Source organism: Schistocerca piceifrons, chromosome 1 (assembly GCF_021461385.2).
Source record: "Schistocerca piceifrons isolate TAMUIC-IGC-003096 chromosome 1, iqSchPice1.1, whole genome shotgun sequence".
NCBI lineage: Eukaryota > Metazoa > Arthropoda > Insecta > Orthoptera > Acrididae > Schistocerca > Schistocerca piceifrons.
Window position 1 is genome coordinate 102,003,753 of NC_060138.1, and position 15,875 is coordinate 102,019,627.

The following is a 15,875-nucleotide window of genomic DNA, read 5'->3' on the forward strand; positions in this document are numbered from 1 at the left end:
CAAGATTTCGAAGTTGGCCAATTTCCTTGCCTCCCAATAACGGTTCAGTGGTATTAAAATTCACGCAGATCGAACTTTGGATCCTCACGTATTCATGCCACTACGAAGATCTAGATTTGAAACAAATGTGATGTAAATAATAAAAATTATGGTATGAAATTTATATTACCACCTACAATTTGGGCAAATTGTTAATTTCAAGCACGTCCACTGCTGCAGCTTTTACAATTTCACTCGTGGCGTTAAATACTTAAGACAGTGAAAACCAGAAAATGATTTCAGGTAAATAATCCCTATAAAAATAATGAAATTCACCCAATTTAATGTTACTTACCATTTCATATAACTGCAATTACGTTTTACTGCGTAATACTAATATTACAAGGCAAGTCTGAAATTCAAAATATGAAACGCACATATTACCAATATGGCGACTTCCGCCTTCCACTAACGGCGTCATTTTGTGAGGCCATACAGATGCAAAACAAGAAACACTTTTAGTGACACAAAATGGGAAAAAATGGAACAAGGTTATGAAAATAACTATCAAAACTTAGTAGGATTAGTTACTCAACATTTTTACTTTCCTGAATGGCAATTGAAACTTGATGTCTAATTATTACGAGTTACAGTATAGGTACTCTTAAAGACAAAAAAACAAAAGGTGTCCTCATACGACATTAAGCTCTCATACAAAAAGTACCTCATAACATTCACAAGCTTTAGGGTCGATCTTGATCACAGTCGCGGCTTATATGGCCGGCCTTGCCACAGTTGTAACAGCTCTTCCCACCGGATCCATCAGGGCAGTTGCGAGCGATGTGCCCGGTTCGGTTGCAGTTGTAGCAGGAAAGTCTTGATCGCCCGTAATCATTGGATTCTGGACATTCTCGTGCAATATGCCCCGTCTTATTGCAGTTGTAGCACGTCGGGCCTCCATCCATATTCTGCTGGCAATCTCTTGAGATGTGACCAACTGCATTGCACCGGTAGCACCGATCTTGCTCTTCACGGCACTCGCGGGCAAAATGTCCATAGCCGTTACATTTGTAACACTTCGGATCAGCTCGCCCACCGCCGCCTCCTCCACCGCGGCTAAATCCACCTCCTTGCGGGCACTCTCTTGCAAAGTGTCCTGTACGGTTGCATTTGTAGCACACGCTGGAACTCATAATAATATATTTACTGCACGACAGAACACTACCACACCACACCTGCCTCTCACACACCACGTGGGAAAGTGAATGAGTGGTACTACTTCCTGCTAGTTCCGCTCGAATGTACAGCCTTCTCGATAGCAAAGTTCGTGGTTCTGTGCAGTGACTTCACAACCGAAACTCGCTGAAATAATATTGTAATGATTGTCACTGGATTGGCAAATTTTAGTCGAGTATTACAGTAATGTTGAAAATGAAAACGAACATCATATTGCCAGATAGTTCTTCTAAGGTGAGTAATCAATAATTGTGAATTTATCTGTGATGCTGTACCAGAACCGTTGAGATCTCTGCTCCCAGCGACTTCTGTATAATCTTTGTGTTTAATATCTCGCGAACTGAAGAAGAAGTAACTGAGTAAAATGGCTGATGATTGTGAAAAGCCAATGTCTTCGCCAGGCAATTATGACGAAAAAGATGAACATACCGACGAAGAGGAGGACGATTACCGTCCGATGATGAAAGGAAGGGGCAGAGGTGTTTTCAGGTAATATAAATTTTCAGCATTGGGAATTTTACCTGTCGAAATAAGTAATACTTCGAGAAGCCGGCGATTTTAATTTCCCAATAGCTACTTAAACAACGATACCGGTTAAATGAATACAGAGTTCTGAAGTACTTGTATTGTCTGTTTTGCCTCTTGTGTGTCACGTGACACCTCTTACGCTGAAGTTATACCAGTTTCATTACACTATTTTCTTGCACCTTTTTCTTTTTTTCCTTTGTTTCTTTGGGAAGACTATTTGATACGAAGAAATGGATTGATGACAGCGATTGTTCCTAAAATTTTTGATACAAGTTATGATAGTTCTGGCGGTGACTCTATAGTTACACCTGTTTACACTGTAAGGACTGAAGCGAAATACTATTAAGAGGACAGTCACAGAAAGGAAAGCAGGGGGGGAGGGGAGACCAAAATTATGGGTTTATTTCAATATAGTGGATTTGGAGACTGTAGAGAGACAGTAATGATGACGATTACTTAAATTCATCTGGACTATGCCTATTAGACACAGCCCTGTTTACTTGATGATGTATTTTATCAGAAGTTCATAGAAATTAATGCTAAACTGTCACATCCAATTTGTTTCCTTGTTCGTCGAAACAGTGATACTATTTCAGTATCATGCCTTACCTAAAACTAAAATGTAATATTTCGTACAAAATTAATAGTTGTATTTTAAATTTAAGGAAATAGGCTTTTCTTTTGTTAATGTCATATCATTGCCAGATCATGTGTCAAAATCGTGGGCCATCCTAGCAAACCCCATAAGATACTTTTTATGCAGGTCACAGGTTTAAAACGGGACACAAGATTTAGCATCTTGTTAATGATGAGATGTTTAGAAATGGGACACGTGTTCAGATTTGAAAAGAATGGGGAAGAAATAAAATGTAATTTTCAAAGCAGTCATTGTGGGAGTAGCATTAAGTAATTTAAAATGTATATAACAAAAAAAAACACTTCTTAATAATAAAGTAGCCGATTTTCTACTTTTTTCATTGCCTTTGTATGAAACTGTGCATCTGGCAACACTGAGTAAATGTTAAAGAATAATAATACTGGTTTTCTTGTGTGTAGGTACTGAAATTGAGGATAAGTTAGAAATAAAGACCATGTATTGTGTAGAGGGATACTCCTATATGACAACAGGGAAAACAACTTTGACTGATCCACAGAATTGAGAACAGTCTTCCCTTTCAAGTGATTTTTCGTAGTCTGCATGGGTCGACAGAAGCGTCCGATCCAACGCGTCGGCTTTGACCCGTGACGTAAGGGTGTTGTCGTGTGTGACGTCATGACGGCACGGAGTTTGGTTTGAGTGTGGCTGTCTCCAGTTCTGTTTTATCTTATTTTATTTACTTTTCTGATATGTTCGTTCTATCCCGTGAGATTTTTTTTTTTAAAGACAAAAAACACTAATCAGCTACTGAAGCATCTTTATCTTCTATGGGTTGCAGGGGTTACGACCCCTGGGGAGTTGGGTTGGTATTCATGCTTGGCTGTCTTCACTTACATGTTGTAGCTACGCAAGGCGTCTAAATTTGTTTATATTTAGTTTGCCCCCCACCCAAAACACCCCATTTCCCGCGCTTGTCTCGTTAGTGTCATTAGGCTTCTTGTGGAAAGTGTGTGTGTGTGTTTTTGTTTCCGCCATATTTGTGACGTCATGGGTCAAAGCAGACGGGTGGGATCGGACGCTTCCGTATTTCCTACTTATAAATTAACACAGAGGAATTATCAGGAAATTTCTAAAATATGTATATCTAATTTGTTGTTGCATTTGGAGTGCTGTGACAGCTTCCAGCCTTGTACATAATTGGTTCTTAAGAAAAATCAGAAGACATAGTGAACATTAGAAGGAAAAATAATTAGGAGTAATGTTATGAAAATTGGTATCATTCATGTTTGCTTTTAGGTTTGCTAAGAATGTGTCTTCAGTGATGTGGAACATGTGGCTCAAATTAAAAAATGTTTAGTCTATAAATTCTAATTCTGTAGACACTTTGACAGGGCCTCAGTTTAAAAATATATAGTTTTTAAATACTAATTATGGCAGCACTCTGACAGTTAACATTCATTACTGTGTTATACATCATTGCTACTTTTTCACTGACTAGGAAGGAAGAAATACAAAAAAATTTTCTTTCTGCATTATATTACACACCTGTTATTTCCTCTTCATCTACTACTACTACTACTACTACTACTACTACAGCTTGCTTAGTATTTACATGTCTAAACTGAAAATTTTTCATTAGCAAGTTCTCTACATGCTGTAATAATTTGAGTCTGTTTTGCGCAGAGCATTGTGAAATATACTACTAAGAGAGGTCATCAAATCTAAATGATCAATTCTGGTATTGTTTTGAATTCATAAGAAGATTATCATTATTCACTGCATGATAAATGGTAACCCCCACTCCTATTATTGTCTTGACAAGCCAATGGTCTTAAAGAGAAGGCAAGCTGATATCATTTTCTGTAGGTAAGAAATCACTGTTTATTCAACATTTGAGGCTGTCAAATAACATCAAAAAATATACAGTTGTAGTTCAGTAACAATTAAAAATGTAACAGAAGCTGGAGATTACAAAAGATGGTTAATAGATAAGGAACTTCGTTGGTAACGGAGGGATGTTTCCTTTAAAATTGTTTATCAGTAAACGATGAGGCCAGCATCTTGAACAAAACAGTAGCAAACAAGGTATACATCACACACTAATTATATATCTTGCAACACATTCCATTTGTTGATTGTCATTTATACATCGAAACATATTTAAACTGAAGGCCAAGATTAGATAACAAGAGGAACTGCTGACTGAATGTGTCTGATCGTTTCAGGAGTGTCTCTGTGGTGCATTCTTTTAATTCAGGCAATAAATGAAGGAGCCTCCACCTGAGAGTAGGGTCAGGTTCCACTTGTCTGCTTTGACCAATGATGGCATATTGCATGTGAAGAGTCAGTCATCTATTTTAGTTGCGAAGACAACCACAGAATGTTTTTAATAACAGGCAGAGTGCATCCTAGAAGATGAAGACCACTGGATATACCGTTATCATTGAAAACAAACTATAAACATGTGAAATATAACAGTCAGCTAAAAAAATGAAATTAACGGGACAACTGTGGGAACGATGTGGTTTTGGGCAGGAACATACTTTTAAAAAGGAGGTTTCATAAATGTAAGCTCATTCCAAAGCAACCAAGACATCGAAAAATAGGATACATGAATTCATCTGGAGTTAATGGAATGCAAATATATGGTAAATAAATTGGAATCAAATAATTCATTTGATCTATATAGCTCAAAGTGCAGCACAGATACTAGACACTACCCTCACCAAAACATCGAAGAAATCATTTACGTGCAGGTCCAATTGAAAGTAATGAAACATGATATTGAAAACATCAATTGAAATAAATTTTCCAGAGAAACATCCATTACAAGAGTACTTCCCTGCTTACTTCAGATAAACAGCACATGCGCGACTTCACACAACACATTTATGTCAAGGGTTAAATATCCAAAAACCACACGACCGGAATCTAATATTTCACTTGACCTTTATAGCTCAAACGAAGACAGTGATAAAAAGAAACCCACACACTGCCTTAAAAACTTGTATCACAATTTTAATCAGACCTATATAGCTGAAACTTAGAAATCGATAACACACTCCCAAATCTGAGAGAGATTTTCCTTTGACAAACTAACTACAACCTCACAGTAAATGGAACGAAAACTGTGCTGCATACAACAAAATATTCAAACACAACTAAAAAGCAAAAGACAGACACAAGCATTCAGTCTTAACAAACCAACAAACTAAAACTGGCAGCTTAAAAACCAGAAACAAATAAATAACCAATAACTACCAAGGCTAGATCCAATCCAACTTAACCAATACCACAAACCTGATCCCCAGCATAATCATTCTCCTCAAGATTACCACCACAAATGACAGCACAAGCCCTTAAAAAATCCATTTCAAATACACCGCACTTAGTCAAAATGATGTTAAATATATAATTATAAGAATTAAGCTTATTATTGAGATCACTATAAGCTTCTCTCTCAACAATTTGAGCTATGCACTTAAGTTCCTGCATAACGTGCCCCTCAACAAATACGTCACAATACAAAAAACAGCCCAATAGCTGTAAGAAACAACATAATAATAATTATCACTAATTGTTTCAGTTGCTGCAATTTAAAATGTGCTCTTAGATTCCTGTCCAGCCTTAGCTTCGGAAATAGAGCCAAGTACAAAAAGAAACAGCAAAAATCTTTGTCAAAACAGGAATATAAATATAATCACTACTACTCTGTGTGACAACAGTTTAAGCTGTCCTCTTACATTCCGCCCCAACCACACCCTCGTAAATCATAATGTATTTGATACAAGCAGCATAGTTTACAAATATCATAGTTTACACTAGTTATTAAGACAACCACATACAACGTTTAATAGCAGGCCACTTTGCTTTGTAAACTAGTGGTGTCAAATCTGTTGGGACCGGTGTGACATGAGAGGCTACAACAACTGCTCTGCATGTGACGTAAAATGTTACGCCCATCATATAGTTATGCAAGCTAGGGAGATAACTTTACTGGAAATACAGAAATCCACAAGCATATAATTGCTAACTTCTGTCATGTGTTGTTTTTCCTCTAGATAAGTCATTTGCCACATGACAGTGGCCTAAGAAACAGTAAACAAGTTAGTGAATAAATACTAACATGTACAGAGTATCAAGAAAGAGTCTCTCTCTCTTGTCATTAATTTTTCCTATGCCTATTATGGTACCAGTGATCTTATGTCTATTTTTGGAATTCATTGTTTTAGAACAGTTGGTGTATAACAGATGATCATTTACATTCAATGATTGTGGGCCTTCTCCATATGCATCTATTTCAATCATTGTTCTATGAAACTGAATTCTTAGCTATAGAAAATGGAAGAAAACAGAAATGGCAAATTGGCAGCTGTGAGTGACAGTCCTAAATTCAAATCAGTCAGGTACATGCAAATAGATAACTGTATGGATGTGACACTTGGAGTAGGTAATAATTGTATCGCTGTTTGAAGTGTAACTGGCAAGAAGCAATGGAGCAGCAGATTCAAAATGGGAGTTCTCCTGTATCAAGAGTAACTGTGAAAGGTGAGAATTTTTATTGGAATCTAACTTCTCTCCACTTTCTAGCTGAGAAGTTAAAGATACATTGTGACTTTACAGCCTTTATAGGAAAAATGTTTAAGTAATTGACTAATTACCATTTGTTTTTGGTACTCTATGTGATCAACAGTATCCGGACACCTGGCTGAAAATAACTTAAAAGTTTGTAACGCACTCCATCAGTAATGCTGGAATTCAGTATAGTGTTGGCCCACACTTAGTCTAGATCAGGGCTTCCCAACGTGTGGTCCGCGGGTCCGCCGGCTCTTTCTAGGGGGTCTGAGGCCACATTTCGCCAAATCGTGTAAAATAATGAGTAAAATTATTGAATAAAAATGTGAAAATCAAATTCATCACTTTTTCGTGTGAAAAACGTGTACTTTTTTTACTTCAGGTCGTATTCCCAAGCAGCCTTTGCGGTTCCTAAGTGAGAATGCATACACAGTTTAGTGTCGGAGAATGCGGCTTCTCTGGTCGACTGTATCGCAACAATATGGGGGTCGTTTGTGAGCCGGCTTACGGCGCTAAATGCGCCGTAACCTTGTACGCGAGTGGAGCGAGCTTTGTCGACCAGTCACAGCGCTTGCTGGCACGTATGCGGCCCCAGGCATCATTAAATGTTAAACTTGCTTTGTCAGTGCAGTACCTATTTCATAAGTCGATTTTTGACCTTCAAGTTGTTTTCATTCATCTCTAAACCAAAGGCTATTGATACTTCGGGGGGGGGGGGGGGGGTCACTGCGAACATGGCACTCGCATTAAGAAGCTTTCAGTTCCCATGGCTTTAGCTCTGAAATTTAAAGTTACTGTGCTCTTGACTAACTAGGGGTCCGCCATGGATTTTCGACTGAAGAAGGGGTCCGCCAGCTGAAAAGGTTGGGAAGCCCTGGTCTAGATGACAGCTTCCACTCTCGCAGGTATACATTCAATCATGTGCTGGGAGGTTTCTTGGGGATTGGCAGCCCATTCTTCACACAGTGCTGCACTGAGGAGAGGTATTGATGTTGGTCGGTGAGGCCTGGCATGAAGTTGGTGTTCCAAAACATCCCAAGGGTATTCTGTATGATTCAGGTCAGGACTCTGTGCAAGCCAGTCCATTACAGGGATTGTGTAACCTCTCTGCCACAGGCCGTGCATTATGAACAGGTGCTCAATCATGTTGAAAGAGAGCAGTCACCATCCTTGAATTGCTCTTCAACAGTGGGAAGCAAGAAGGTGCTTAAAACATCAATGTAGGCCTGTGTTGTGATAGTGCCATGCAAAACAATAGAGGTTGCAAGCCCCCTCAATGAAAAACATGACCTCACCATAACACCACCGCCTCCGAATTGTACTGTTGGCACTACACACACTGGCAGATGACATTCACTGGGCATTCGCCATACCCACACCTTGCCATCGGATCATCACATTGTGTACCGTAATTCATCACTTAACACAACATTTTTCCACTGTTCAATTGTCCAGTGTCATTGTTTATGCTGCTTACACTAAGCGAGGCATTGTTTGGCATTTACCAGCACTATGTGTGGTTCATGAGCAACGGCTTAACCATGAAATCAGTTTTCTCACCTCCTGTCGTAGTACTTGCAGTGGATCCTGATGCAGTTTGGAATTCCTGTGTTATGGTCTGGGTATATTTCTGCCTATCACACATTACGATCCTCTTCAACTGTCCGCAATCTCTGTCAGTCAGCAGACGAGGTCGGCCTGTACACTTATGTGCTGTATGTGTCCATTCGCATTTCCACTTCACTATCACATTGGAAACAGTGGACCTAGGAATTTTCAGGAGTGTGGAAATCTCATGTACAGACGTATGACAGGAGTGACACCCAATCACCTGACCACGTTTGAAGTCTGTAAGTCCCGTGTAGCACCCCCTTTCTGCTTTCTCACGATGTCTAATAACTACTGAGGTGCTTACATAGAGTAGGTGGCAGCACAATGCACCCAATATAAAAAGCATATGTTTTTGGGGGCATTCGGATACTTTCGATCACATAGTGTATGTTTTGTAGAGCACAAAGTCAAATTCAGTTGTTTGAATTCAGTTGTTTTCAGTGTTGTGGACTACAGTAAGTGTGAAGTCAGTTTTAGAGATTACACGTCTATGAGGAAAGTATTCATTTATTAACATAACTAGGTTGAGGAACAGTTCATAGCTGGGACTTTAGTGTGTACTGTATGTCTCTCCTCAGCCATCAGGCATATTTCGTTTGACTTTTTTTCTCAGATCTTTGCAAACTGTTTCTCTTAATGTGTAGATGGAATTGTCCATAGATATACTGAACATCTTGTGTTTTATGTTTCCCAGTGTAAACAGAAAACTCATTACAAACAAGTGTTTTTTCATGTAGCATTTAATGTAACCATTTCATTGGGCATGTGGGGACACGGGTGATACATAACATAGCACACATGTGCTAGTTGCAGATGAAAATCTCTGAAATCGCGCTAATTTATCTTTAAATATGGAAGAGGGTGTGGTCACGGATGAGGAAGTGGGGGAGGAAAAATGGGGAATGGTTAACACATTGGAGACTGGCCACTTAGAAGAATGTCAAGCCTAGAAAACGATGTGCCATTATTGAAAGTGGTAATGGCACACATGCAATTGATCTATCGTTATGAAAGTCAATGTTTATTTTTTCACATTTACTTTAGTTCTTTGACAGATTACAAATTTTAAAATAATGATGACAGTATAGTTAATCGTAAAAAAAGAGCTATTGAGCATTTTTTCTCTTTAACATCCAAAATTTCTTGCTCACTCAACAGACTTGATGTATTTGTAGCAGAATTACATCAAACTGCAAAACCTCAGGAGTACATGTACGAAATTACATTAACTCGACCAGATATTAGCTGAGAGATTTGAAACAGCAGCTGTTACATTCACTAATGTTTCATTTGAAATAATTCTAGAAATTGACAACAGAAGGCAGCATCTGCAAAGGGACAGATATTGAGGTGTGCATACTAAATGAGTTCAGTTTACGAGTGATAGGTGACTTGTACAACAAGAAAATTGTGGCCCAAGCTATATTCAGCTGCGTTTTTTTGAACAGTGTTGTGGCCCTAGTGATACTTGGCCTTAGTCTCAAAAATGTTAAATGAGATTATGCTAATGTTGAACTTGTAGATGTGGGGAGGGTAAGTGGCAGGCACCTGTGCAAAGGGACAGGCAGGTTTTTGAAATATGCTAAAGGAATAGTAAAATGAGATATCATGGAACCTGGACTAACATAAATAAAGAAAAGGGTGACATATAAGAGGTAGTGTTGAGTAAAAAAGAAATGTGGCAAATATGAGGCTGACATGGAGCAGGAAGATGAATGGTGTAGAAACTGGTGAAAGTGGCTAGAACAATATGGGGGACAGAAACTTGTATTTTATGCAGCGAAACGAGAGCCCTAGCAGTTAGTAGTGCTCCTGCCAGTTTTTCAGCTGTGAAGCACAAAAGGCTGCCAAAGGTGCCTGAGTCTTGTTTAGAGTTGCTGTAACACCGAGGTGTTACCATAATCTTATGTATAGTCATACTGCATGATTGGTTGTGGTACTTCCTTGAAGCAGTTGTATGATTTACATGTAGACAGCAGGACTCTTAAACCCTCCAGTCTAAATGATCAGATAGTTTGTTGGAATTATGTTTTTAATTCACTGTAGAGTTTGTAGGAATTTCCAATTTCTTTAACCCTAGCAAATCTACTTTTGTGTCTCGTATTGTGATTGTGCATACCACAGTTCAGTATGAATGATTATCAACAACAAAAAAGGCCACGAAGGAGTAAATGTGCCAGAAAGTGAGTGTAAGAATTCAAAGGTCCTTCAAAAGCACCTCTGCAAGCTGAGCAGTTATCTACTTCACACAATATCCTAACTGTTTACTTCCACTGAATACATAACTTAGCTGCATTTCATCAAAAGGTATTTCTTTAAGACAACTGAGATTGAAGATATGCAAAATAAGCATGCATCTATTTCCTTAGGTTAACATAATGAGAAATACTTTGAAGGGCAAAACATGCTGAACTGAGTTGCTTGAGTAGTTTATATGTTGATTCATTTCAACATGTTATCCAGCTAAACTCCAAGGAATTTTACAGTGTTTCATTGACTGTATGTGTCCAGTGGTAGCATGTCTTATATGAAAGTGCATAATATGAGTTTGTGAGATTTAAGACAAGTTGTTAGCTGTGAACTGTTTGTAGTGCTGTTCAGCTATTACCTTGGCTGTGCCTGGTAATGCTGAGTTTGCACTCGTGATTGATATGCATGAGTCATTATAAAACATTACAGAAGTTAAAGAAACTGGAAAGTCAGTGTAGGTTATAAAAACAAGAGTGGACCCAATTATTTGGGACCCTGTAATATTACCTTGTTTTATGGTAGCTACTCTGTTGTGACAGTGTCAGTGTACTCCCTGCTTTTTGTTATAATGGTAGACTTAATACACACAAGAGTGATGTCATTAATGTCAGCGTATTTCACTGAAAATTATTGACCCGTTGTCTGCTGCTATGAAAACCTTTACTATTTTTTATCAGTTTAGATTGTTTCAAATCATAAGGCACAAGAAGTTCTTCAATCATACTTTGCGTGGGTACATGCATGACATTCCACCCCACTCAATATTAAACACACGTAACTCAACACAGAGATTTTAAACATTGTTCAGAAGACCTGTATTCACAGGAGGGGTGTGGTGTACTATGTATTGTTGACATATTGGCTGTTCTGAACAATGTCTAAATCCTTTTGTTGAATTTTGGTGTTCAGGTTATTGGAGTTATGTATAGTGGGATGGATTATCATATGCATACTGTAATTGGAGGGAACTGTGTTTGATGATGATTTTGTAACAATTGAAACTGGTAGCAAGAATAAGTTTTCATATCAGCTGATGGTGATACAATAAAATTTCGATAAATAACTGCAATTTGTAATCTGTGGAGCACCAGTTATTGAAAATAGTTAATGATGTTTTGGTTTGACAAGTAGACTTTCGTGGTCCACATTATCAAAAGCTTTGGTAAGGTCACAGAATATACCAACAGGATCCATACTCCTTGTTTGGCTCTGCCATGATATCATTTGTGAGATTTTATATTGCTTTTATATGGAGAATCGTTTACAAAAGCCAAACTGACAGGCATTTAACAAGTTCTGTCTAGAAAAATACCAATATAGGTTGTTGTTGTTGTTGTTGTGGTCTTCAATCCTGAGACTGGTTTGATGCAGCTCTCCATGCTACTCTATCCTGTGCAAGCTTTTTCATCTCCCAGTACCTACTGCAACCTACATCCTTCTGAATCTGCTTAGTGTATTCATCTCTTGGTCTCCCTCTACGATTTTTACCCTCCACGCTGCACTCCAATACTAAATTGGTGATCCCTTGATGCCTCAGAACATGTCCTACCAACCGATCCCTTCTTCTGGTCAAATTGTGCCACAAACTTCTCTTCTCCCCAATTCTATTCAATACTTCCTCATTAGTTATGTGATCTACCCATCTAATCTTCAGCATTCTTCTGTAGCACCACATTTCGAAAGCTTCTATTCTCTTCTTGTCCAAACTATTTATCGTCCATGTTTCACTTCCATACATGGCTACACTCCATACGAATACTTTCAGAAACGACTTCCTGACACTTAAATCAATACTGGATGTTAACAAATTTCTCTTCTTCAGAAACGCTTTCCTTGCCATTGCCAGCCTACATTTTATATCCTCTCTACTTCGACCATCATCAGTTATTTTGCTCCCCAAATAGCAAAACTCCTTTACTACTTTAAGTGCCTCATTTCCTAATCTAATTCCCTCAGCATCACCCGACTTAATTAGACTACATTCCATTATCCTTGTTTTGCTTTTGTTGATGTTCATCTTATATCCTCCTTTCAAGACACTGTCCATTCCATTCAACTGCTCTTCCAAGTCCTTTGCTGTCTCTGACAGAATTACAATGTCATCGGCGAACCTCAAAGTTTTTATTTCTTCTCCATGAATTTTAATACCTACTCCGAATTTTTCTTTTGTTTCCTTTACTGCTTGCTCAATATACGGATCTACCAATATAGGTAGAAGTGCAAAACGTCTGAAATTATAACTCTTTCCCCCGCCCCCCCCCCCCCCCCCTTCCCCCCCAGTTGTGTATGTCTCTCTCAATGCCCCACATAAATCCGATGAGATTATTCTATAAGTCAATGACTGATAGTGTCAGCATAAGATTCGGATAATCCTCAGTAAGACGCATCATCGCAGACAGTAAGATTACCACACTCTATTGACCTGGGAAATCTTGTAATCTAATTGAGGGCTGTATTTTGGAAACTGTCTGTTCGTGGTGCACACACTGCCTGCTGCATTAAATACATTGACTTTAATTTGGTTTTTATTAGTCAGTGTGTTCCAAGGAATAGAATACTTTAATCCGAGATGTTAATCACTCACTGCCCTTGCATTTTTATGTCCAGTTTTTCCTTTGTTTGTGGCATGGAGATAAAGACTGAAAGTACTGTAGGAATGTGTTGATGGAAAAGTTGAAGTTCCTGTGTACACTGAGGACACAACGCAAGAAGATAATAGGGGAGATGCAATACATTTTGATCCGAATGTAATTATTGCACTTCCATTACAGAAGCATCAGATTCCAACTATTCTAACTGTCTGCTTTGACGCAAGGTGTCATCAGTATGGCTGAAATGGCCATTCTCAGTGTCTCCAATATGGTGCCTATGACGACACTACATACACACAGCAACAAACATGAAAATACATACTGTATGGGAACTGTAACTTGGCATGTGGGGCCCCATAGTTCCAGACCGGAAACTATCAGTAGCAGTTGGAGATTTTGTGGTGTGGTGTGGTGTGACGTGGCGATATGTACATGTTGCCAACTGTGGGTCGTAGACTGCATTTGTCTTCTGCTTTGTTGCCTGCTATATCGGTCTCTTGGATGTGCTGTTGCTGTCAATGTGCAGCATCTGGTTTTCACTGTTTTTGAAAATGAGTGATGATCCATTGCGGGAGTGACCATCAACTCCAGTTCAGTAAAAGAATCCTGTTATGAGGAGCACTTGTTATAAAACAATAAATGTAGTGAAGTGCTGCAGTGATGGAAAAAAAACTAAAAATCACTGTTGCACCTGATTTGGCAGTCTTCCCTCAGAGTTGCGACTTCCACTGGGAAGAGCCTGCGTAGTATTGTGAGAGTTAGAGAATTTGCCAGGAATCAGCCAGATGCCTCCCCAGGAACTCCTGGCAAAAAGAGCTTAGTTTCAGTTATAAACCTATTAGAGAATATTTCTAAATAGCTCCACATTTGATTGTAATTAATTTAAAATGTGTGCTCTTTTACTGGTAGAGCCAATAGAAAGACAGATGCTTACAGTGATGACTAATCATACACTTTAACCCATTTCTGAAAATATTCAAATGCAGTTTCACTTCATAAAAAAGTGTTTTATTCTCTTCAACTTGGGGAAAAGGTGGGGAAATTGAAGTAGTTGTTGATGACTTAACAAACGAGTCATCAGGGACACAATAGAAGAGATTTACACTGTGCAAAAGGTTGTGCCCACTGTGCGAAAACTTCTGCCAGTTCTTGAACAGAAGATTGGTTGGAGTTGCAGTACCATCTCTCTCAGAAAAGCGTTAAAAGTCCGTTGGTTTCGTGTGGAGAAAGGTTGAAAACAAGAGGACTTTAATTATTAAAATGTGGCGACATTGTGCATTGGTGGGCCCAGTTCCTCATTGAGTTGAAAAGTATCAGGGAGGCTGGCACAGAAATTTTTTATTTGGATGAATCCTGGATGGACAGTAACCTAATGTGCGGCAAACACTGGTGGGGGGAAAAAAAAAGATGCGGGTGTTACTGTGTGGGGAAGCGTCTCCAGAAGACTAATAGTTAGAAGTGTGGGTTCTAAAAATGGATTCATTAGGCAGGTAGAGCGAAAGTTCTGGACCAAATCAACACAGGGAGATTACCATGGGCTGATGAATTCAGCTAATTTCAAAAAATGGTTTGAAGAACTTGTACTCCCAAATCTTCCTCTACAATCTGTAATAATCATGGACAATGCACCTTATCACAGCAGACAACTCAACAAACTGCCCACCAAATACGATAGGAGAGCATCTATGATACAGTAGCTGCAGAATAGAAAAATCCAATGTGATGAGAGTATGACAAAGGAGGCTCTGTACTCCAGGATTCGGGAGAATAGGGCGACAGCGAAGTCATATGCATTTGACACACTGGCAAAAAGAGAGGGCCAGAAAGCGATTCGCATGTCTCGTCACTTGTGATTTGAATGCCATTGCATGGGCAAAAATAGACTCTTTTGAGAGTGCAACATTACAGGTGATATGTCATCTGAAAATCTGTTGACTCTTGCAAGAGTTCATTTTTAGGCTGTTGCTAAGAATACTAGAAAGGTTACTGCGGAAAGGTACACCACCTTGACCAGGAGTACTGGAGGAGTGACATTGTGATGGAAATAACCATTGACAACCTCATTGTCGACAGCGGCACTTCAGATACCATTGACGAGTCGGTGAAAACAATTACATGCCAAAGTGAAACTGTTAGTGCATTGGAATTATCAGAAGCTTCTGCAAAATTGGCCTGTTTCATTCTTGTTTCATTATAAATTTGTGTTGAATATTGTTATAGCTTTGCTGAAATGTGTGGCATCCACTAAATTTTAAAAATAAATAGTAAGTTATCTTCCATTCCTAGTGTTGTAATTTGTTCTTTTACCTACTTGTAATTCAGCATTTATTTTGACACAGTAACTGATAACGTAGGATGTTAATGCCTTTATTTAATATGTCAGTACAAACAGTGATCTCAGTTTCGATAGCACGAAGTATTTAACTGACGATTAACTCTGTACTAGACATAAATGCTTTTGTGGAAGTTTAATAAACACGTTTGTGTTGCCTACACTGAGCACTTGC

General features: G+C 38.7%; 2 protein-coding genes across 2 annotated transcripts in view; one reads left to right on the top strand and one right to left on the bottom strand.

Annotated features, from left to right (window-relative positions):
• Positions 1–557: 557 nt before the first annotated feature.
• Positions 558–1,257, bottom strand: LOC124714919 (CCHC-type zinc finger nucleic acid binding protein-like). The gene has a single exon (XM_047243060.1). It carries the CDS (start codon positions 1,170–1,172, stop codon positions 723–725), a length of 450 nt encoding a protein of 149 aa, XP_047099016.1. The 5' UTR covers positions 1,173–1,257; the 3' UTR covers positions 558–722.
• Positions 1,258–1,553: 296 nt separating this feature from the next.
• The window catches only part of LOC124714903 (transcription elongation regulator 1), a 255,985-nt gene continuing 241,663 nt past the window's right edge, over positions 1,554–15,875 (top strand). The window contains exon 1 of the mRNA XM_047243059.1: positions 1,554–1,704. Within this exon, the coding sequence (XP_047099015.1) occupies positions 1,580–1,704 (125 nt within the window). The 5' untranslated portion in view covers positions 1,554–1,579. The remainder of the gene's footprint in view (positions 1,705–15,875) is intronic.